The sequence below is a fragment of the Ascidia mentula genome, chromosome 8 (genome assembly GCF_947561715.1).
Source record: "Ascidia mentula chromosome 8, kaAscMent1.1, whole genome shotgun sequence".
NCBI classification, from domain to species: Eukaryota; Metazoa; Chordata; class Ascidiacea; order Phlebobranchia; family Ascidiidae; genus Ascidia; species Ascidia mentula.
Genome location: NC_138573.1, coordinates 12,114,610 through 12,135,413, shown reverse-complemented (window position 1 = coordinate 12,135,413; position 20,804 = coordinate 12,114,610). Strand labels below are relative to the sequence as shown.

The following is a 20,804-nucleotide window of genomic DNA, read 5'->3' as shown; positions in this document are numbered from 1 at the left end:
GCCTATTATGGATCTTTCAGCAAAGGAAGTTGGTCGATGTTCACTTATGGCGAACTGGAATAGAATCTGCACTAAGGAAAATATTTAATGCCGATGTGCGTAAGAGTGGCAGAAGCTAGTCCAAGTATAAACATAAATATTATTTTTGGGTTATGGTTGAATGGTGTCAGCAAAAAACAACATTTATCACGTGCTTAAAAATCATCGTGCGTGACAATAATACAGATAGACTGACAGATGACGCACACAACGCTCTGTTGCCGAACTGTGTTTCCAGAATGGTCGTGCTTTGTGAGTTGTGGTCGTTTCGGCATTTAACAAATTGACCCCTTTCCAAAGAAAAATTGTTAGCCGAGGATGCTAATTCGATCAATCTGGTTTTAAACATATTAGTTTGCAATTTAAAGTGCCTTTTTTTAGGCATATGTAAAGTTAGTGAACCTATTAAAAAATGAGTGATTTCATGCCAAATCATGTCATAATGACAAGTCAATAGTGTCATGTTGGCTAAGCTTATGAAATTAGGAAGTGACCAATTATACAACTGAGAAATTCTGTGTAACAATATACTTCTCTTTCTGTAACTTTAGTTGTAACTTTTCTGCAAAAATAATATTCATTTTGATTACGTTTAATTCAACCGAAATGTTAATCAATATAAATATTTTTTTGTCAGATGAACTTTAATGATGGTAATATGTCTAACATCACCAGACAAACTGCTTTACTATGTATTTTACCACCTATTACCCTTGGACAATTTTTTTATCATTTGTCACTTATTATCATTTGATCAAGTCCGTTTTTTAATTTTTTAGATCGCTTTATTGCTATTCATATTAGACATTGACTATTTTTAAATAATGTAGTTCACCTTTATGGAGGATTTATCCTCCACTTACATTTTTGCAATTTATTTGCAATCTGCTCATAATAAATAAACAAATTTATTTCATATACCAAAATATTGGCCTCCATAAAAGTCACAAACTTAATTTTTGTGTTTTTGTTGCCATGTATATTTTTTTGAAAGTTATAAAAGCAATTTGCATGTGACCTGGATTTTTGTTAAAAAAATTCATACTTTTTGGAAAAAGGCACAAAAAAATATTCTCTGGCTCAATTTAAAACTTCCACACTTTTTGTGAAATAACTTGTATAGGCGAAGTGTTTTTAATTGTTTTATTAAAATTTAAGTAATATTTCCTGTCTGAGAATATACACAGAAGCAAAAAAAATTATGCATTTCTAAAAATACAATGCTTTTGTGATTTGAATGAATGTATACTTGCAAAAACTTTACAAAATAGCATCAATTTATATAGTTTAAAGCTTCAAAAAACATTTTCTTGCCATATTCTGGTTAATTTTTAAATTTTCCAATGGCCATGATATTTGTAAATAATTTGTATGTACACATTTTGTTATTTTTAGAAGTACTGGGCACATTCATAAAGAATATAATATTAAATGTGCCTGTAATGCCGGTGGTCTGAGAGTTTAATTGCTTTCAACGCGAATGCTGTTTGTTGATTTAGTGTGTTAATCCCAAGAGCATTAAGCATGTAGGATTCATACTTCTTTAATCAATAACAATAAGGATACAGCAATCATGTTTTTCTACTGTTGACTGCATGTGTATTATGCTTCATTATGTCACTTCCTGTAGTCACTGAGCATCATTTTCCTGTGCAGACAAAGAAAGTGCTTACCCTGCATACCTTATGTTTACATGTAATGCTCCTATTTACTGTTGAGCACCTTAGTTGGTTCAAACTAGCCTTCAAATTGTTTTCTTTATTGCAGGGGAGTAAATGATGTTATTAGGTGTATGGTGGAGTTCTTCAGCCAAGTGGATAGTGAAATTGTAGTATGGCTGACACAACTGAAAACCCCAATGAAGAGACCATCAAATGTGTTGTTGTTGGGGACAACAATGTTGGAAAAACAAAACTGATATGCTCAAGGGCTTACAATGAGCCATCACCTAACATCAGGTACATACTTAACAAACATAGATTCTGATTGTACATACAAATGTAATGTTGTCTTTTTATAGGTGCATGATGGGTACCAGTCATGTACCAACTGTTTGGGCAATTGACCAATACAGAAACAACAAAGAGGTGGGATATGACATAGAAAATAACTCAATGTTTAATTTCAATGTTAAACACTTTAGGTGTGTCATAATATTATTTTAACATGTTAATTCAGGTGTTACAAAATGCAAGGTGTGATATTGATGGCACTGTTGTTTCGTTACGTTTGTGGGACACATTTGGAGATCACCATAAAAACCGAAGATTTGCCTATGGAAAGTAAGAAATATATATATACCTTGAGAAAATATTTTTATTGGGCATTACAAAAACTCTTTACACCAAGGGCTCTGTGTGAATATAATACCTGAATTTCAGGGACATGAATATGTAAAATTGATTGATAGTCCAAATATAAACGAAGCAACATGAATAGACTAACTGTTTTTTGTTTTTAGTCAGATGTTTTGTTTTCATAAATCTGAAAAACATAATTTAAACTGTGATTCCATTCTTAAAGGGCTGATGTGGTGGTGATTTGCTTTTCTGTGTGTGACAAAAAATCGCTGCAGCAAGTTCAACAATTCTGGATGCCTGAAGTGCGCAAGCATTGCAAAAGCATTCCAGTATTTATTGTGGCGTGCAAAGTGGATTTGAGATTTGCTGACTTGGGAAAACTGAACAAATCAAAAGGAGTGCTGACAAAGTAAGTTGTGTATACACAAACTTGTTAATGTAGCTTTTTCATAATGTCAAATCAATATTCATGTGGTTTATTATTCATTGATATGTTTAAACAAGGACAATCAGGAAAAGTGACATCCTGTATCCTGACCAATGTCGAACTGTTGTGGAATCGCTAAACTGTCCCTATTATGAGTCAAGCGTACTTCTTGGTTTTGGTATACATGATGTCTTTGAAAATGCTTGCAGAGCTGCCCTGCTTTACAGGTAGCTAATGTGTTTAAACACTGTTGTATTATTATTTTTAGATAAAATGCTTTAAAAATCTACCCAAAAAGTTATTAAAATTATCAAGCTTTATTGTTGAATTTTTTAGGAGGAACTTGTACTTTTGGAACTCTGGTTTTAAAAGAATTCAGCGTCCATTTCTGCAAAAGCCACTGGAACCTCCAAAGCCCCAAGCGCCTGAGCTTAGTGTTGTAAACAAGGATACAGATTTGCTACCCAACCTATTTTCTTTGTACAACTCCCAACTGTTTGCTGACATCGTCTTTATTTGTCAAGTGAGTGAAAAAGTTTTTAACTCTTGTTGTCAATATTCAACTGTTTTCTGGTGTTACTATGTGGCAGGCAATCTATAAGGGGCGTGTCTGTCAATAGGCACGTTGAATTGTAAATAAGGGGGTTGGGAAACATATATTGATGTGGTTTAACATTCATGGGTAACCACCTTTTTCCTGTGAAACCAGTGCGAATTACCTCGTGTGGCAAAAATGTCCCCAATTTGTCTTAATAACATGAATTTATTGTACAGGGTGTGAAAATATATGCCCATAAAACTGTTCTTGCTGCCTGTTCCAATGTCTTCCATCAGCTGCTTGATTGCCTGAAGCAGACTGGAGAACAAACAAATCTCTGTTTGGACAATGATAATACACAGATGGATCAAATATTAAATGAGCCAAGTTTAACTGAGGGAAACAGCAGGAATTCGAAAGTCACCAACAAGCGCAGATCTTCTGAGGTCACCACTACAAACAAGTGTATCAAATATGATCTACCTTTTATGGTTTTGTCTAATCCTGACATTGAATACTGCGGTAGAGATGACAAAAACCTGGATGTCTTTGCTGTTCACCTTCCACCAGAAATCTTCAAAATTATTATTGACTTTTGTTACTGTGGTTCGAGTGGTTCCAAAAAACTTACTGATGCTTCCTACACCATTGATGTCCTTACACAAGTTATTATTGCCAGCCAGCGGTTTGGACTCACAAGTCTCATGAAAATAGCTGCCCATATAATTAACTCCGATTCTGAACATGGAGTTGATGATCTGATCAACCAGTTCATTCTACAGCGAGCACAGAATTTGAAAATTTTCTTTCTCAACCAAGAATGCTGGTCAGATATTGTTTTCAGGGTGAAAGATAGCTGTGTGTGGGGCCATAAGATTCTCTTGTGTGCTGGTTGTGATGTCATGAATGCAATGCTCGCTGGAAACTTTATTGAAAGCAAAGACAGACAGGTGTGTCTTAAATGCTAGTGTATCTTGCTACAAATATTGCATTGGTTACTTACGTGTTTATTTTAGTTTGTTTGCTGAATATTAATATAAAGTACAGTTTGTAGTTGTAAACATGGCAGTTAGTAATGATCGCAGAAGTGAAATTTAATGTGAATCTTGTAGAGAAAAATTACCTTAAATTGAATGTTTTATTTTGTGATGTATTTTTTACAGGTTGATTTTTCATTTGCAACCAAAAAGGGTTTATGTGCTGTATTGGGATATATTTACTCAAATGATTTATCAGGATTGAGCAATTGCTTGGACGATGATTTTGGTGAAGTAATATCTCTTGCCAATCGCTTCTGCTTGCCTGGGCTTGTTGCTCAAGTTGGTGAGTGCAAGTATTTGCTTGTGATCTTGTGACTTGCGACATTGAAACTAGAATGTTAGTTTTACCCACAAGTTAGGGTTAATGGGTAATTAAATGTGCGGACCAAACACGTCATGAAAGGCTTGTAAAATTGAAGTGTTTTGTTTGTTTCATTAGGCTACACTTCAAACACAAGCTTTATTATGACACTAACCTTCAATGTCGCAATCAAATCAAACAATATGTACTTGCTGTTAAAACAACTGTTGCACGCAACGTTATAAAAAATTGTTGATAACATAAGTTTTTTATTTAACTGTGTTTTGTCAGATGATATTTAAGTGCAGATGTACACTAGGGTGTTTTGGTATAGACTCACCAGCTTGGTGTTTTTTACATTTGAGAAGTATGAGGTGGTTACATTTTATGAATTTGTTTTTTATTTACCCAGAATGTTTTGTGGTTGAAATGTTCATGAACCACGAAAACATGTACTGCAAGAGTGGAGAGACTGTGGTAATGTCAGAACTTTGCGAGGAAGTGTTGTGGATGTTAGAAGTGTCACAACTTCACAATGCCCTCAGATTGCACAAGTGGTGCTTGCACTTCCTTTATGTGCATTACAATGAAGCCTGTCGTTGTGCCTCCAAGTCCATCAAAGTAAAAGAGTTATTTTTGTATTTGTTGCCTAAATTTGTTTAGTTTTGATGACAAATATATGTTGGGAATATGATCAAAACACATGATGCCTGCACTAATCCATGTTTTATATCTTGTTATCTCAAATAAATGTATACTAACTTTGAAAGTTTGTTAGTCATTGTAAATATTCTGATTTGTTTTTATATTTAATTTTTCCTTTCAAAAACTAGCCTTCTGGCAAAAATGAGGCTTCTGCACAGAAAATTTTATCATGCATTCTGTTTGTTTTCTCTGTAGGGTCTTCCCGGTGAAACACAAAAATATCTTGTTGAGAATCGCTGGCCTCCTGTCTGGTACATAAAACAGAGGGACGTGTATGAGAGAAATCTATCACAGCGACAGAGTGAAGAATGTATGCAGAGGTCCATGCGAAAGACCAAAAAACTTTAAGCGCATTCTACGTTTCAACTCTCTTTCGTGCAATTGCTTTTACTCATGCCCATGTTTTACCTTCTGTACAAATATGTGACTTAGTATTATGTTTGTCTAGCACCGTCACTGTTAACGTTGACCAAACCTGTACCTTATTTTCAGCAATGCCTTATTTTTCTGTGAACATTGTATCCTTCTTGATTCTTTGTGTTGCAAGTTGTGCGCTGATAATTTTTTTCACAGATTATCCTGCAAGTGTATTTGCACATACTTTTGCTTGAGTTACTTTCCACAGCTTCTGTTGACTGCTTAATGGGCATTTATTCAAAGTGTTAATTTTTGTTTTAGCTGTTGTTGCTTGTTCACGGAAAATGCAGTTGATTTCTTGTTCTAAACTGCATATTTTGGGTTTAGCAGTATTCACGTTTTGTCCCTGCTTACAACGCTTCAACATTCTCATTTTTGTTTGTAAACATTCTTTTTTCTGTGTTTGAAAATGTTTGAGTTGAGTTAATATTTTCATTATTTCTTCAGTTTTCGGGGAAATTATTGCATCCAAAATGGCAAAAATAGCAAACTATTGAATTATTTGTTTGGATTAAGCAATCACTTGGTGCAGAAATACTTAAAGATGTTGAATCAATTAGCTTGTGATGTTGTTGGGTAACTAGAGGTGATGCATGAACTGTACATTGTAGTTTTTGCTGGTTGTATGAATAGGATTAATATTGAACTGCATCAGAAAGCTTGCCACATTTATTTTGTAAATTTGTTTCCATTTTCATGAAACAATGTATTCTTTTTTGCTTGGTGATGGCAATAAACTGCTGGCAGTTATTTTTGTTTCCCATGAAAATCTTCATAATTACTGTTCGGCGAACTTATTGATTCCATGCACGAGGTTATCCATATTGCTAGGGTGTATGTTTCCAAAAGTGTTCATACATTTAAAAATCATTGCCTGGAAACATACAAAAGTATTTTACAGTCTTGTTGGCAAACAAAAACACTTGATGAGATACACATTAGACATCTCAGCAGTAGCAGATTTTTGAAAAAAAAACTGGGCGCCTGTGACTACTCTGACATCACGAAACTGGAGAACCAGTGTGCAATGCTAATGTTTCCAAATTCTGATCTTATAAATAGAATGGACACAAAACTTCACCAATTGCATTATAACTGTAATTAGTGCAAAGCGAGTCAAAATTATGTTACTCCTCCATCACATCACCAATGATTGCTAAGACGAACTCCACTGAACTAAAATTCAAGTTTCTATTAAAAAGGTAGTTTTTTGGGCGACCAAACCAACTTATTGCTTCTTGTCTATTTTCTTTGTGTTGCACATTTTCAGGTGTAGATAAAAATAAACTAAACTGAACATTATTAAACTTATTATTGTGTTTCAACATTGTTGTACAATGCTGCTAATTTGTGCTGATATAAATGGCTTTTTTTCTAAGTAAACCAAACATTTTAATCAAAATTCAGGATTTGACTTAATACTGGAATGATGTTAGCCTTTGTGGTGACCAAGTATTGCACTAAACTTTGATTTAAAATCCAGCACAAACTGTGTTTATTCAACCACATACAAAATTGTGCACTGTGAACAAATAAATAAGCATGTGGTATAGTTGTTCACATGAATTCCTGACATGCAAATAAGAACATTTACTTCCATGAATAAATAACAAGTGTAAATAAATAAAAGATATAAATGCAGTTAAACTAGATCCTCTTCTTGTCGAGAAATAGAACAAGGAACCATGCTGAGCAATGGTATTCTGTATGTTGGATTATCCATGTCCCGTGCTGAAACAATCTTCAATGTTGCTGCAACCATGAGTGGGAATCTCAGCTTCTCGCCTGTGAAAGTGAAAGTCGTTTGCAACGGTTTGGCCACTCATGTTTATCTTTACGTAATTAATTGTGCAAATAGAAGGGGGATTGTAAACAGATTGTATTTCTGTTTTAATAATTGTTAAAAAAGGAAAATATTTATATTATTGTTACTTTTTTAACAATATATTAAGGTTTGTTTAGTGTAGTTGATTTTACCCAAAGAGTCAAGATATTTTTTAATAGGTATATAGCTTGCAAACATCAGCAAGCAGCACATGAGATTCACTAAATAGCGGTTTAACATGTTTACTGCAATTGATAAGGATTTAAAAAAAATTCTTTGTAAGTTTCTTGTTGCATGATTTGATATAAATATAATTTTAATGGTGATGAGGCATTTGTTCACGGTTTGCAGTGCATACTTAATAAAGAAAATATATACAACTGCTTTATGGACTGAATTCAGGAACATATATACTAAATTCCTGCATATCGCATGCAAACTGACCACTTAAGTACATTGTTAAACTTCAAGTATATGAGCATGCACATATATCAAACAAAAATTAAGTACCTAAAGCTACATAATTTTGTGTTTTAATAAGAAAACATTGGTAATGTTTAAAATCACCTTTATCAAAATGTAAGACAACTCTTTCATCGTCTCTTTCCAGCGCAAGGAAACTTGGCCCACATGACATGCGGTCAACAACATGCCCTTTTCTGTTGGTTGAAAACACTCGAATATGGTAGAGAATACGCCGAACCGGTGTAAGTCCAACTGATGCACGCCTACGCTGTGACTGGATATTTCGCTTCAGTTGCATGTATTTTGGATTCTGAAAAAGGAATCTTTAATTTTTATCAAACTATAGTGCAGTATTTCCTAAACTGTTAAAGAATGTCACAACAAACACACAACAATGAAATACAATACTACTGTCATTGTGGTTTACATCTGTTATAATTTTTTTCAAAAAGTAATGTTAAAAACCACTTGTCCTATATATTTTCCAACAGAAACAAGTTTTGTTTACCTGCGAATTATAAGTGACAAGAAGATCCAAACCGAAGTTGTATCCATTCCATCGCCAACAATGATCAGAGTTTTGTTGCAAGATTCTTCCACACCGTAAACTCATTCCATCAATGGAACTAGTGGATTGTGGACCATTATCAACACCTTGTTCCACTCTTAACATCGTCAACCATCTTTCACGGTAAAGTGGCATGAGCCATGAAGGTGGAATTATGCAATCTTTTTCCAACTAAACAAATGTAAAAACATAAATTGGTACCAAGGCTTACATCAGCAACAAATTTACTTATATCACTGTTTGTTGCTATACAACATGAAACATTCGCAAAATTGTACTTTTATTTTAAATTTGTATTGTTAATACAACCACTCCTAAACTGTTAAGTTTCGTTCCTAATTATTTTTGTTATGAAATAATATGATATGGTGTACATTTTCCAAAAAAATGCTTTGTTTTGATGAACCTTAAAAGTTTGTTGATTTCATTTACTTCAAGCAGTGGTTTATTAATTAAAAATATGTCAATTTGTTTATTGATTTTGGGAATCATTTACCATTCTGTTGCAAGTAGCCCTGACTATTTCCACCTTATTTTAAATATATTCACTATCTTAGAAACTTTCGTTTCAGGCTGAAATCTGTCAGTCTTGTTAAATTAGACAAATATATTTCGCTTTAATTTTCGCTTTTAGCATCATCAGTGTCTATGAAAAAGCAAAGCAAGAATTAGGTTAAAAAAAAATAAATAAAAGGCTCTCCACTACCTCACATCATGCTCTTTACACAACTAAAAGGGCGTTTGTTCCTGTGTCCATATCTATTCCGCGTTTTCTCAACGCTTCCACCCGTTGCACATGGCAGGTTTTTAGTTGTGTAAAGGGCGTGAGGGGAGGTAGTGGAGAGTTTTTTTTTAAACTAATTCTTACTTTGCTTTTTTATAGACACTGATGATGCTTTTGAAGCAAAATATGGTTGTCTAATTTAACAAGACTGACAGATTTTTTTTGTACCCTAAAGCTGAGCTCAACAGATTAAAAATCAATTGAGAAATGGCTGAGATATGAACATTATCACCGTTTAAAGTAAATTCAGCAATAAAAACTATTATTTAAATTTCCTTGAAATTAGTCATGTCAAAAAAGTGCTTCTAATTGGGTGATTTGGTGTGAATCTCCCAATTGCCATGCTGGGTTTTTTTTTCACTAAAAAATTTCTGTCAAATGACCGAAATGGCAGCAAAAATTTAGGACATTTTCAATTTATTTTAGTCATTTACGGTATAATACTTTGGTTCGCAAAAAAGTAAGCAAATTGAATAATCTACCAACCAATTTCCTTTGGGACATTGTGTCCAAAATGGCTTTTATTTTTTGTGACATTTCTAAAAAAATTGGGTCAATGACCGACAAATGACACAAAAAAAAACCCAGTTGCCATGAATGCAACTGGTTGTGTATATATTATAACTACAGTTGCATACCTCTAAGCAACACCCAAATTCCCCAATTACATTGCAAAGTCGGACTGCTTGGAAGACACTTAAAAAAGGCAAGCCATCAACAGACTCCAGGAAAACTTTTCCCCATGTTTTAAACCTTTCTTGGAAATATTCTGAGGAAACTGTGGTTAAGTTTTTGCCATCCACTTCTGGTTCTGAATGACTCTGCAGTCTTAAGTATGACCATTTCTTCAAAAGTGTGTATACGTCCATTTCAACTTGTAGAACAAACAAGTTCGGAGAAGATATAATAGACGCCATGAGTTCTGGTTCAATTTGAGAAAGGAACTTGGTGTTTTTTGCTTGCAACATAAGGTTGTTTTCCATCCATTTGATGCATTTGCGCTCCACTCTGCTCTGGCCATACATTCGAGCATTGTTATAGTAATTACAAACATTTTCACAGCACACATACTCCTTCATAGCCTGAAAAAAAAACATGGGACACAATAAACATGATAACCAGAGTGACATTATGTAACTAATTTATTACATCCGAGCATTGCTGCATTAATCCCTCCAGTTGAATTAATGATGCAGCAGCAAGTATAGACACAACAGTTTCAGGACAAATTTCCACTTCATCAGAATACAAAGAACCCAAAGCTGTGTTTAAAGATTCTTTGGTAACATTTTCATCAGGAATTTGCAGATCTATTGCCTATAAATGTTGATTGGGGTATTACCTTCGAGCAGTAAAAACAAAAAACACCAAAAAGGCATTTTTTATCACAAAACAAAGAATGTAGCCTACCTCCATCAAAGACTCCTTCCATTGCGATTGAAACATTCCAGAGAAGTAATTCGCTTGTCTGAGGTAAATTTTATGAAGTTTCCATTCATGGTCAAATGCACAAATCTTTATGTCACTGTTTTCTCCTTGTTCGAACAGAGCATTGTATATATATTGTGAAGTGGTTTTTACTTTTTTGTGTCTTGCTCTACAACAAGAATGTGTGCTGCTCCCATCCGTATCATTTGCATCATCGATGTCACTTCGCTTTCGTTTTCTTGGAGATTCAGTCGACAACTCCTCATTGCTATTGCTTGCAACAGATATTCCCAATACATTACCCATATTATGACCTATTTTTTTTTGTTAATTCTGCATATGATTGTATTTTGTGCAATTAGTCAAATGTGCATATATCATATCAATACCGTGAGGTTTATTGCGCATACATATCCAATTCAAACGACAAGGTATGACGCTTTAATTGCACTAAATAAATTGAGAAAAGAAATAAAAACCTAATTTTCTACACAGAGAGTATTATTATTATTTCTTCATTGCCTTGCAGAATTTCCGTCACGCATGATTTCCGATAAAATGCAACTTTTCTGGATTATGTTTCTCATTCGGCCAATCCACGTTTTTTTTCTATGGCAAAAATTCATTCAGTCATATCAGGTTACGGTTTTTGTGCATAAAACCATCATGTAGCTGAAAAAAAGTACAAAAGTGGTAAAAGTAACTCACGTCTAGGACATGGTACGTTTTCAAACAAGCTGTACTGAAAACATATCTTGTTGACAAAAGCTGAATAAAAATTGTTTCAGAATAATCGAAGAAGTAAAAGGGCTAATTCTTCACTACGTGATTGCCAACAGCGCATATACGCGGTAGAATACAGACCAAAGTAAAACTTGCGCAAGCCTTAAAAGATACGGAGAGCAAATTGGTACACTACTGTGTGTACAACACAAAAGCAAAACGAAATTACAAACTTGATACAAAAAAACTTTACCACAATTTAACTTGTAACAATTTCTCCTGTTGTTCTCTTGTGCACAGACAGTCACGTTACAATAGTCAGTCTACTGTGTTTTTAAAATTGTTGTGTCGCTATTGGACAGCGGGGTTTCCTGATTATCAGGGGGAAATGCAGGAAGTCTGAATGTAAATCCATAGCACAGCCGAATCTGGTTAATGGCATAATCCTTTTATTACACAACAGTGTTCTTAAATTCCAAACCATATTTTTAAACTAATTGCTGTGTAATTACGGGCAGCGACTTAGGTAACGTCAAAACAAAATTATTCGGATTCGAATCCGAAAAATAACATTTATTTTGCCCAAATCCGAATATTCGTGAAATAATAACAGCGACCATTCTACTCTTGTAAAAGCCACTTTTAAACAAACGAGTAGGAGTCGAACCCTATTTTCGTAGAGTCGGAGTCTTTCAATTTTTTACGACTCGACAACCCTGATTATAACGATATGATTGGCCATCGGTGACATAAATATAGCAGCATTATTGTATTTTCTTTTATATATTAAGCAATAACGAATTTATGCCACTTATTCATACCAACCCCTGGCGGACCAGATTAAAAGACCCAACAAGCCAAAATTGCATTATTCGTCTAATGAGTAAACTTCTATAGAATATAATTTACTTATTTGATACGTAGAAAAAGTTCGCCATAAATATGTATGTGTGCAGTGAAACTTTTTGATTAAACGTCATCGGTCCCCGCATGTGCAACGGTTTTGCACTCGTTGCGCATCTTTTTATGGTTTGTCATTTGTGGTTAATGGTTTATATACCCAACATTGGAAAAATCGAAAGATGTAAAATGTTAAAAAATACATGCGGGGACCTCCCCCTAAAAAGAATCACATTCCTGAAATTTGCTGTTGAAAATTGTGATAGCACAGGTGAAGTACACTACCAGGGTCCCGCTTTTCCAAGGACTTATAGCACGGTACACAACATTTCTTCTACTTTCTACAAGACAAAACCAACGATCTGCATAAGTTTCGTTGTGAATAGTCATGGTTCCGACTTGATTAATGCGTCATCAATGGGTCGAACCGTTCGACTCTAACGTCATGCTGCAAGTATAAAGATTGCCCGAAAATGCATTGGTTTAGATAGGAGTTGTTCAATAAAACGCATGTAGCGCAGCGAGAAATCATTTTGCGGGAACGCTTAGGCAATGCAGCAATTGTCGAAGAATATAAGAACCAGCACCAAAAACGAAAATTTATGTTTTGGAAAAGAAAACGTCTGGAATTGACGGTCTGACAGCTACTATTAATTGGCATTGGAGTCGGGTTTTACCGCAGCGAAGTCTTGATAGCATTGAAGAATACTTATAACAGTTATATAACAGTTCAAAGCAGCTTCAACTTTGTCATCTAGTGTGATTAAAGCATTTATTTACATTAATTTATATACGTTTCCGCCACGACTGCTTCCTCGTAAACCACACAAAACTGTACATTTACTTCAATTGCCTACAACAACCACAACACACTGCGACATTTGATCGGTTTGCAATGCATTCCGTGAGCAGAAAATCCAAACAGCGCGAGAGAAATGCAGTGGTGGATGCGGGAAATATATTTTACATACAAGGGAGCGTTAATATCCGGAACATCCCCATGTTCATTGCGTCGTAGCTGGGCAAATATTTCATGGGTTTTAAACGACAAATTTTTGTTGGTTTTAAAGAAAGGCGAGTGTCACCAAGGGATTTTGTAGTCTGTTTTGTCCTCAGGATTGGACACCTCTGCTGCCTCTGCCAGACATGCACAAAAATACAGTAGACTTCGATCGTTGTGTAGTATGTCTGTATTCGATAGTCGGTACACCGTGACAGGACGGAAAATGTTCTATAGAGGGGATGATGTAATATTTGGGAAAGATTATTACCTGCTTTCGTGATTATATAGAAGTAATTTTCCCATTCACCTTTTGCCTTCCCAGCGTCTGTGTGTCATTTAGTTTTTGTTGAAACTTATAAAAGGATTTCCAACTAAACACAATGGCAATTAATTGCAGCAAAGGGGCATCACATTTGGTGCAAAAGTTGATGTTACCCACCTCTTTTACACACTCCCACAGATGCAGGTAACAATAACTTACTAAAACTTTCCATTGTTACAGTGTAGTTCTGAAATTTATCATTCAAACGTTTTGCAAATTATTAACTTTTCTAAAATATTTCCCACATTATGTTTATATTGTTTTTTTTTGCAAGTTCTTGGTGGACAAATGTTGAAATGGGTCCCCCTGATCCTATTCTTGGTGTAACTGAAGCATTTAAAAAAGATACAAATCCTCAAAAGATGAATTTGGGTGCAGGAGCATACCGTGATGATAAAGGCAAACCATATGTTCTTCCTACAGTTGCAAAGGTTGGAAGCTTAATGTATTTTTGTTGGAGTAGATGATTATGTTTTTAAAACATACTGCTAAACACAGGCTCAAGCACAAATAATGGGAATGGATAAGGAATATCTTGGAATTACAGGATTACCATCTTTCACTTCAGCAGCTGCTAACCTTGCATTTGGGGAGGACAGTTCAATCATTGCTAACAAACTTGTAGGATTATTAAACAATTTTTTCAAATAGGTTGCATAACCAAATATTGATTCATGACAGAAATGTTAACTGTGGTGGATGTTTTTAGTGATCAAGCATTGAAAAGGTTGATGGCATATTTGTGTTTTTTTTTTAGAATGTTACAGCCCAAGGAATTTCTGGGACAGGATCTTTAAGAATTGGTGCCAATTTTTTGGTAATGTTAATTGATAATTTGTGGTTAACACTGATGTGGATAAAACTTGACTTTACATTCTTTTGTAGAACAAGTTCTTCACTGGCAACAAGACTGTTTGGCTTCCTACACCTTCATGGGGAAACCACAATCCCATTTTTATGTATGTTAATACTTAAGTGTCAAGTAAACAATGCTAACATTACTCTGTTACAGGCATGCAGGTCTTGATATACAGAAATACAGATACTATAAACCAGCCACCTGTGGGTTTGATGCAGATGGTGCATTGGATGACATTAGCGTAAATCACTTGATAATCAGAAGTTTTTAGTGTTAAAAATTAATAGTGTTTTTACTGTACATTCAGCAAATTCCCGAAAAATCCATTATATTGTTGCATGCTTGTGCACACAACCCCACTGGTGTTGATCCAAAGGTATGTTTTTAAGTCACCTTGTATGTGTTGTACTTGTTAGCTTTCAAAGTTTAAAACTTTGTTTTAACAGCCAGAGCACTGGGCAGAAATGTCAAAAATATGCAAGCAAAGAAACTTGCTTCCTTTTTTTGACATGGCTTACCAAGGATTTGCCAGTGGTGACTTTGACAAAGATGCTGCAGCAATGCGATTGTTTATAAATGATGGACATAACATACTTCTAGCTCAGTCTTTTGCTAAAAACATGGGGCTATATGGTAAACAATTGTTTCTGTGATATTTTTCAGGTATTTGTTGTCCCAGATATTGCTGATGGTTTTGTATGTTAGGTGAAAGGGCTGGTGCTTTTACAATTGTTTGTGCTGATCCGGACGAAGCAGCAAGGGTGGAAAGTCAATTGAAAATAGTTATCCGCCCAATGTATTCAAATCCTCCATGCAATGGTGCTCGTATTGCTGCTGCCATACTTAATGATCCTGCATTGAGAGCCGAATGGTATGATGCAAAAACAATCTGTGATTTGTTATTAAATCACACAGCACTGTGTTTTTGCTTAATAACCACTGGCATTGTGTTACAACCAGGCTTGTGGAGGTGAAGGGCATGGCTGACAGAATTATCAGTATGCGGAAACAGTTGGTTGAAAATTTAAAACAAGAAGGATCAATTCGCAACTGGTCTCACATCACTGATCAGATTGGAATGTTTTGCTTCACTGGATTGACACCTACAGAGGTAATATATCATTACAATATGGTGAAAGTGTTGTTTCCAAATTGGATTTTACCATGTTGCAGGTAGAACAGTTAACAAGTAGATTTTCCGTTTACTTGACAAAAGATGGAAGAATTTCTGTAGCTAGTGTTTCTTCTGACAACGTGAAATATCTCGCAAACGCAATTCATGAAGTTACAAAGTAATTTCTGCAACCTTGGTAGCAATCTAAAGTTATGTCCTTGCATTTCTGTAATTAGCGCATTTCTGTGGTGTCCGTCGAATTGAAAACGTAATTTCAGACCATTTGCATCAGTTTTTTCAAAAAAAGCTGTGTCGTTATCATGTGAAAAGAGTTCTTATTATGGTTTGTCAGTCTGTTGCAAATGAAAGTTGTTCAAAATAAAATAACACTCGCGCAAGACTGATTTTTTTTCCTTGTTCATTATATAGTCGAAAACACAGATGTTTCAGTTTCACTCAAGCACCTAAGGGTCGTATGGATGGTAAATTTTGCAGTTAATTAGGGTTAAAAGTAAAAAATAATTCTTACTGCAACGATTGAATTTACAGAAGAATAAACCCATCGTGTTTTCGTATACTAGGTAAGTTTTCTTAAAAAAGTGAATCAATTTACCAAGTTCAAGTTTCACAACTTTTTCGGACACACCACCGTTGATTTGTACCGGAACGGCATTCCGGCTTACTTTCAACCCTGCTGTTAATGTAAAAATTAGCCCAGTTTTCAAAGCAATTTGTTCCTGGAATCGGTTATTGGTGGATGTTAGGCAGAAATTTGTCAAACGCAATGCATCTTTTTGATAAGACTCGCTCAAAAAAGTAGTAGTTTAGCAACAAATTTATGTCATTTAAATGTTAAAATGTGACTTTACACTTATTAGCTTGTTTGCAAGGAATGTTTGATGTTGTCAAACATCGCATCTGCTGTGAAATTCGTTTGCTATACCCCCTGTATGTGGTATAAATGTCAATAATGTCTACAACACGGTGCTCATAAGTCACGTAGCTGAAACTGACACGCCAAGAAACGAGCCCGACCTCACAAGCAAGAGGTCAAACTTTTTGGGTGATGCAACGTCTTTTCCGATTCGGGATTTATGCTAAACATTAATACAGTATTATGATAAATTCGGGAAATTTGGTGAACTGTAATCCCCTATTTTTTACGTTCGCGGGCCCAAAATTAATTGCCGAAGATTGGCTCAACCCAAACCCTAAAATCTTTCTGAACCGGAACTGAATCTGTTTTCCGTATCTGAATAATCTCATACAAAACCAACAGTCATACTTAACAGGAATTTGCTCTTCTGACACTTTAAGTTTCGAAAGTGTTTCTTCAGGGAAGTCTCGCCGGATGGTGGACGAAACGTTGTGGTTTCAATAACAACTTTCGAAATTTAAGTGCCATAAGAGCAATTCCTAATTATTACTTGCCTGGCAGCAAAAAAAATAGCACTACAATATTGTTTTTTACCTTCTTGTGCGTCTGCCTTGCTCCCGCCTAAACATTTTATGTCGTTTGTGACATCATAATACCGATTGAAGTTGTAGAAGAAAACAATTGACTCATGTTTCACAAATTGATGTTTATGTTATTGTGCAATTGCTTGAATGCCGTACGCCCGCATGCCGGCGTACAATAAAACCAACAAAGAATTCGCCGGCGCAAATAAGCGTGAGTGTGGACCCGGCCTAAGTTTGCTGTAGCTTTTTCTGTCGTTGTCAGAGATGTATCCAGGATTTTTTAAATGGGAGGGTCCAAATATTTGTTGCGTTACATTATCACAAACGCAGGTACGTGTTTTTGCAGTATCATAGTTTTCTGTGCATTTGCTTTGGGATTGGAAGGTTTGGTAAATTTTGAACCGATGAGTGATTTGATTAAATGTGAGATTATGTAAAGTACACATGCAAACATAAACTGGTTACCATGAAGACCAAAAAGGTCAAATATCTAATTGAGTAGGTGAAATACAGGCCCCGCATTTCCTAGGACCGTGAGGTCGACTCCAAAAGAAAAACGGAACACCTACATATAACGAAGAATAATTTACACTAATAATAGTTTACACTGATACACTCTCTGCGTGTGGACAGTTACGTAAACTGTCGGTTTAACAAGGATTTTGTTGATTGAAGGGGTGAGAAATGCATTGCGAGAACTGTTATGCTATAAGGTCAGATAGCGGAGTTCAGATTACCGAGGTCTGATCGTGATTTGTTGTTCTTTAAACGTGAACGAATCGCAAGACTAACATGACTCAGACGGTTAAAGTGCCTCAGAAAAATGCAAACATCTCATCATTACGAGATGTAAATACAGTAAATTTATCTGGAACTGACGAATATTTGTAGTTTATAAAGCTTTTTGTAAAAATACATTTTTATTTGTACTCCCAATTTGGAATGTTGATGCACTTATACCAAACTATGCATTAGGCAATCTGTTCACATGTGAAAAACATTGATTGAAATATCGTCATGGTTTGTTGAAATTGTTCCATCATAACGTTTAGTGTAGCATTAATGATTGTGAAAATTAACAGATACATGCTTGCTGATGGCGATGTCAACACACAATTTCCGCATAAATATTACGCATGATTAAACAGCACTTCAATAATTTAAAACATTTTTGGTAGTATTACCTTCGTACCACTTGTTTATCCATTAATATACGTAGATCGGTGCAAAAGTACTTTACACGTTACTTCTAATGCAAAGGCTTTTGACATTCAGCCAAGTACAGTACGTAACAACTACACTTTGACCAGTTTTTAAGTTAATTAATAAAGTAACCTAAACTCGACAAAGGTCTATATGGTAACTTTTTGCTTTGATATACTTATTCCTACTTTCTGCAATGTCAAACACAATAGATGTGTGTTGTTTGGAGTCCCCAAGTGAATTAACTTGTATTCTGGGTCAGGGTGTGGGGACCTTTTTGTTGGTTAGCAATTTTTTTTAATTACTGGGAAACGAAATTATGTTCGCCGTTAATATATTTGCTTTAGTTTCTTCCACGTAGAACTCTTTTTAATCTAAAAAAATATTGCCGTTAATATAAGACTAGTGTGAAACGTCATTCAATCATGCGGAATGCTTTTGAAGACATGTTTTTGGTCCTGTCAGAGTTTTTATGTGAAGGTAATGACTGCTGTCATTTCGGCGAAATTTTTTTTTATATCAACGAAATATTTTTCACGCATGACTGAACACAACTTCAACGGATTTACCAAAAACAAAACACAAGTATATGAACAAATTAGAACATAATGACCATTCAAAAACATCAATGTAACTTTGGCACACCACCATGATCAATTCACACTATTTTGTTTTCACAAAATGTATATACTGAGGCAGCAATACTTGTGAATTTGGATGCGAACTTACACAAAGCATCAAGTGGAGAAGTCGCTTGATACAGGCGAACATTTGAAACCTTTCCGGGCCGTAGGATTTTTTTTAATTTTGCATAGAGCTTGCCTGGAGCATGTAGATGAACGCGGTATAAGTTAAAATCCCAACAGTTTTCAAGTTTCCCAGCGAAATAAACTAAACTGCAGGTCACCGGCTATGACGTCATAGAGCTCTTTACGCGCGTATAGGCTGGCCACAAGGCCTATCGTACAGGCGAACATTTGAAACCTTTCCGGGCCGTAGGATTTTTTTTAATTTTGCACAGAGCTTGCCTGGAGCATGTAGATGAACGCGGTATAAGTTAAAATCCCAACAGTTTTCAAGTTTTCCAGCGAAATGAACTTAACTGCAGGTCACCGTCTGTGACGGCATAGAGCCCTTTGCGCGCGTACAGGCTGGCCACAAGGCCTATCGTACAGGCGAACATTTGAAACCTTTCCGGGCCGTAGGATTTTTTTTAATTTTGCACAGAGCTTGCCTGGAGCATGTAGATAAACGCGGTATAAGTTAAAATCCCAACAGTTTTCAAGTTTCCCAGCGAAATGAACTTAACTGCAGGTCACCCGCTGTGACGACATAGAGCCCTTCACGCGCGTATAGGCTGGCCACAAGGCCTCTCCTACAGGCGAACATTTGAAACCTTTCCGGGCCGTAGGATTTTTTTTAATTTTGCACAGAGCTTGCCTGGAGCATGTAGATGAACGCGGTATAAGTTAAAATCCCAACAGTTTTCAAGTTACCCAGCGAAATAAACTAAACTGCAGGTCACCGGCTATGACGTCATAGAGCTCTTTACGCGCGTATAGGCTGGCCACAAGGCCTATCGTACAGGCGAACATTTGAAACCTTTCCGGGCCGTAGGATTTTTTTTAATTTTGCACAGAGCTTGCCTGGAGCATGTAGATGAACGCGGTATAAGTTAAAATCCCAACAGTTTTCAAGTTTTCCAGCGAAATGAACTTAACTGCAGGTCACCGTCTGTGACGGCATAGAGCCCTTTGCGCGCGTACAGGCTGGCTACAAGGCCTATCGTACAGGCGAACATTTGAAACCTTTCCGGGCCGTAGGATTTTTTTTAATTTTGCACAGAGCTTGCCTGGAGCATGTAGATAAACGCGGTATAAGTTAAAATCCCAACAGTTTTCAAGTTTCCCAGCGAAATGAACTTAACTGCAGGTCACCCGCTGTGACGACATAGAGCCCTTCACGCGCGTATAGGCTGGCCACAAGGCCTCTCCTACAGGCGAACATTTGAAACCTTTCCGGGCCGTAGGATTTTTTTTAATTTTGCACAGAGCTTGCCTGGAGCATGCAGATGAACGCGGTATAAGTTAAAATCCCAACAGTTTTCAAGTTTCCCAGCGAAATGAACTTAACTGCAGGTCACCCGCTGTGACGACATAGAGCTCTTCACGCGCGTATAGGCTGGCCACAAGGCCTCTATTACAGGCGAACATTTGAAACCTTTCCGGGCCGTAGGATTTTTTTTAATTTTGCACAGAGCTTGCCTGGAGCATGCAGATGAACGCGGTATAAGTTAAAATCCCAACAGTTTTCAAGTTTCCCAGCGAAATGAACTTAACTGCAGGTCACCTGCTGTGACGACATAGAGCCCTTCACGCGCGT

The 20,804-nt window shown here is 36.0% G+C and overlaps 3 protein-coding genes across 3 annotated transcripts; 2 read left to right on the top strand and 1 right to left on the bottom strand.

Moving 5' to 3' along the window:
- The first annotated feature begins 1,810 nt into the window (after nt 1-1,810).
- On the top strand, nt 1,811-6,502 carry LOC145911081 (rho-related BTB domain-containing protein 1-like). The gene is made up of 10 exons (XM_082998324.1): nt 1,811-1,997; nt 2,060-2,126; nt 2,218-2,321; nt 2,563-2,748; nt 2,844-2,993; nt 3,103-3,289; nt 3,541-4,254; nt 4,468-4,627; nt 5,058-5,266; nt 5,546-6,502. The coding sequence occupies exons 1-10, from the start codon at nt 1,873-1,875 to the stop codon at nt 5,696-5,698; spliced, it is 2,055 nt and encodes a 684-aa protein (XP_082854450.1). The 5' UTR covers nt 1,811-1,872; the 3' UTR covers nt 5,699-6,502.
- A 775-nt stretch (nt 6,503-7,277) lies between these two features.
- Nucleotides 7,278-11,165, bottom strand: LOC145911350 (germ cell-less protein-like 1). Its single transcript, XM_082998665.1, has 6 exons — nt 10,820-11,165; nt 10,559-10,726; nt 10,048-10,491; nt 8,566-8,796; nt 8,160-8,367; nt 7,278-7,552 (listed from the first exon to the last, which is right to left on the bottom strand). The coding sequence occupies exons 1-6, from the start codon at nt 11,141-11,143 to the stop codon at nt 7,410-7,412; spliced, it is 1,518 nt and encodes a 505-aa protein (XP_082854791.1). The 5' UTR covers nt 11,144-11,165; the 3' UTR covers nt 7,278-7,409.
- Nucleotides 11,166-13,689: 2,524 nt separating this feature from the next.
- Nucleotides 13,690-16,160, top strand: LOC145910320 (aspartate aminotransferase, mitochondrial-like). Its single transcript, XM_082997392.1, has 11 exons — nt 13,690-13,929; nt 14,060-14,216; nt 14,284-14,406; nt 14,543-14,602; nt 14,671-14,744; nt 14,798-14,885; nt 14,952-15,020; nt 15,091-15,277; nt 15,350-15,515; nt 15,605-15,755; nt 15,818-16,160. The coding sequence occupies exons 1-11, from the start codon at nt 13,844-13,846 to the stop codon at nt 15,938-15,940; spliced, it is 1,284 nt and encodes a 427-aa protein (XP_082853518.1). The 5' UTR covers nt 13,690-13,843; the 3' UTR covers nt 15,941-16,160.
- Nucleotides 16,161-20,804: the final 4,644 nt, after the last annotated feature.

Excerpts from the sequence above, each read along its gene's own strand:
- LOC145911081 (XM_082998324.1), top strand. The coding sequence starts at position 1,873 with ATGGCTGACACAACTGAAAACCCCAATGAAGAGACCATCAAATGTGTT. Across the intron at positions 1,998-2,059 it reads GAGCCATCACCTAACATCAG|GTGCATGATGGGTACCAGTC; the intron begins GTACATACTTAA and ends GTCTTTTTATAG. Across the intron at positions 2,749-2,843 it reads TCAAAAGGAGTGCTGACAAA|GACAATCAGGAAAAGTGACA; the intron begins GTAAGTTGTGTA and ends TGTTTAAACAAG.
- LOC145911350 (XM_082998665.1), bottom strand. The coding sequence starts at position 11,143 with ATGGGTAATGTATTGGGAATATCTGTTGCAAGCAATAGCAATGAGGAG. Across the intron at positions 8,368-8,565 it reads TTGTCACTTATAATTCGCAG|AATCCAAAATACATGCAACT; the intron begins GTAAACAAAACT and ends TTCCTTTTTCAG. Across the intron at positions 7,553-8,159 it reads TGTCTTACATTTTGATAAAG|GCGAGAAGCTGAGATTCCCA; the intron begins GTGATTTTAAAC and ends TCACTTTCACAG.
- LOC145910320 (XM_082997392.1), top strand. The coding sequence starts at position 13,844 with ATGGCAATTAATTGCAGCAAAGGGGCATCACATTTGGTGCAAAAGTTG. Across the intron at positions 14,217-14,283 it reads TTCTTCCTACAGTTGCAAAG|GCTCAAGCACAAATAATGGG; the intron begins GTTGGAAGCTTA and ends TGCTAAACACAG. Across the intron at positions 15,516-15,604 it reads CCTGCATTGAGAGCCGAATG|GCTTGTGGAGGTGAAGGGCA; the intron begins GTATGATGCAAA and ends TGTTACAACCAG.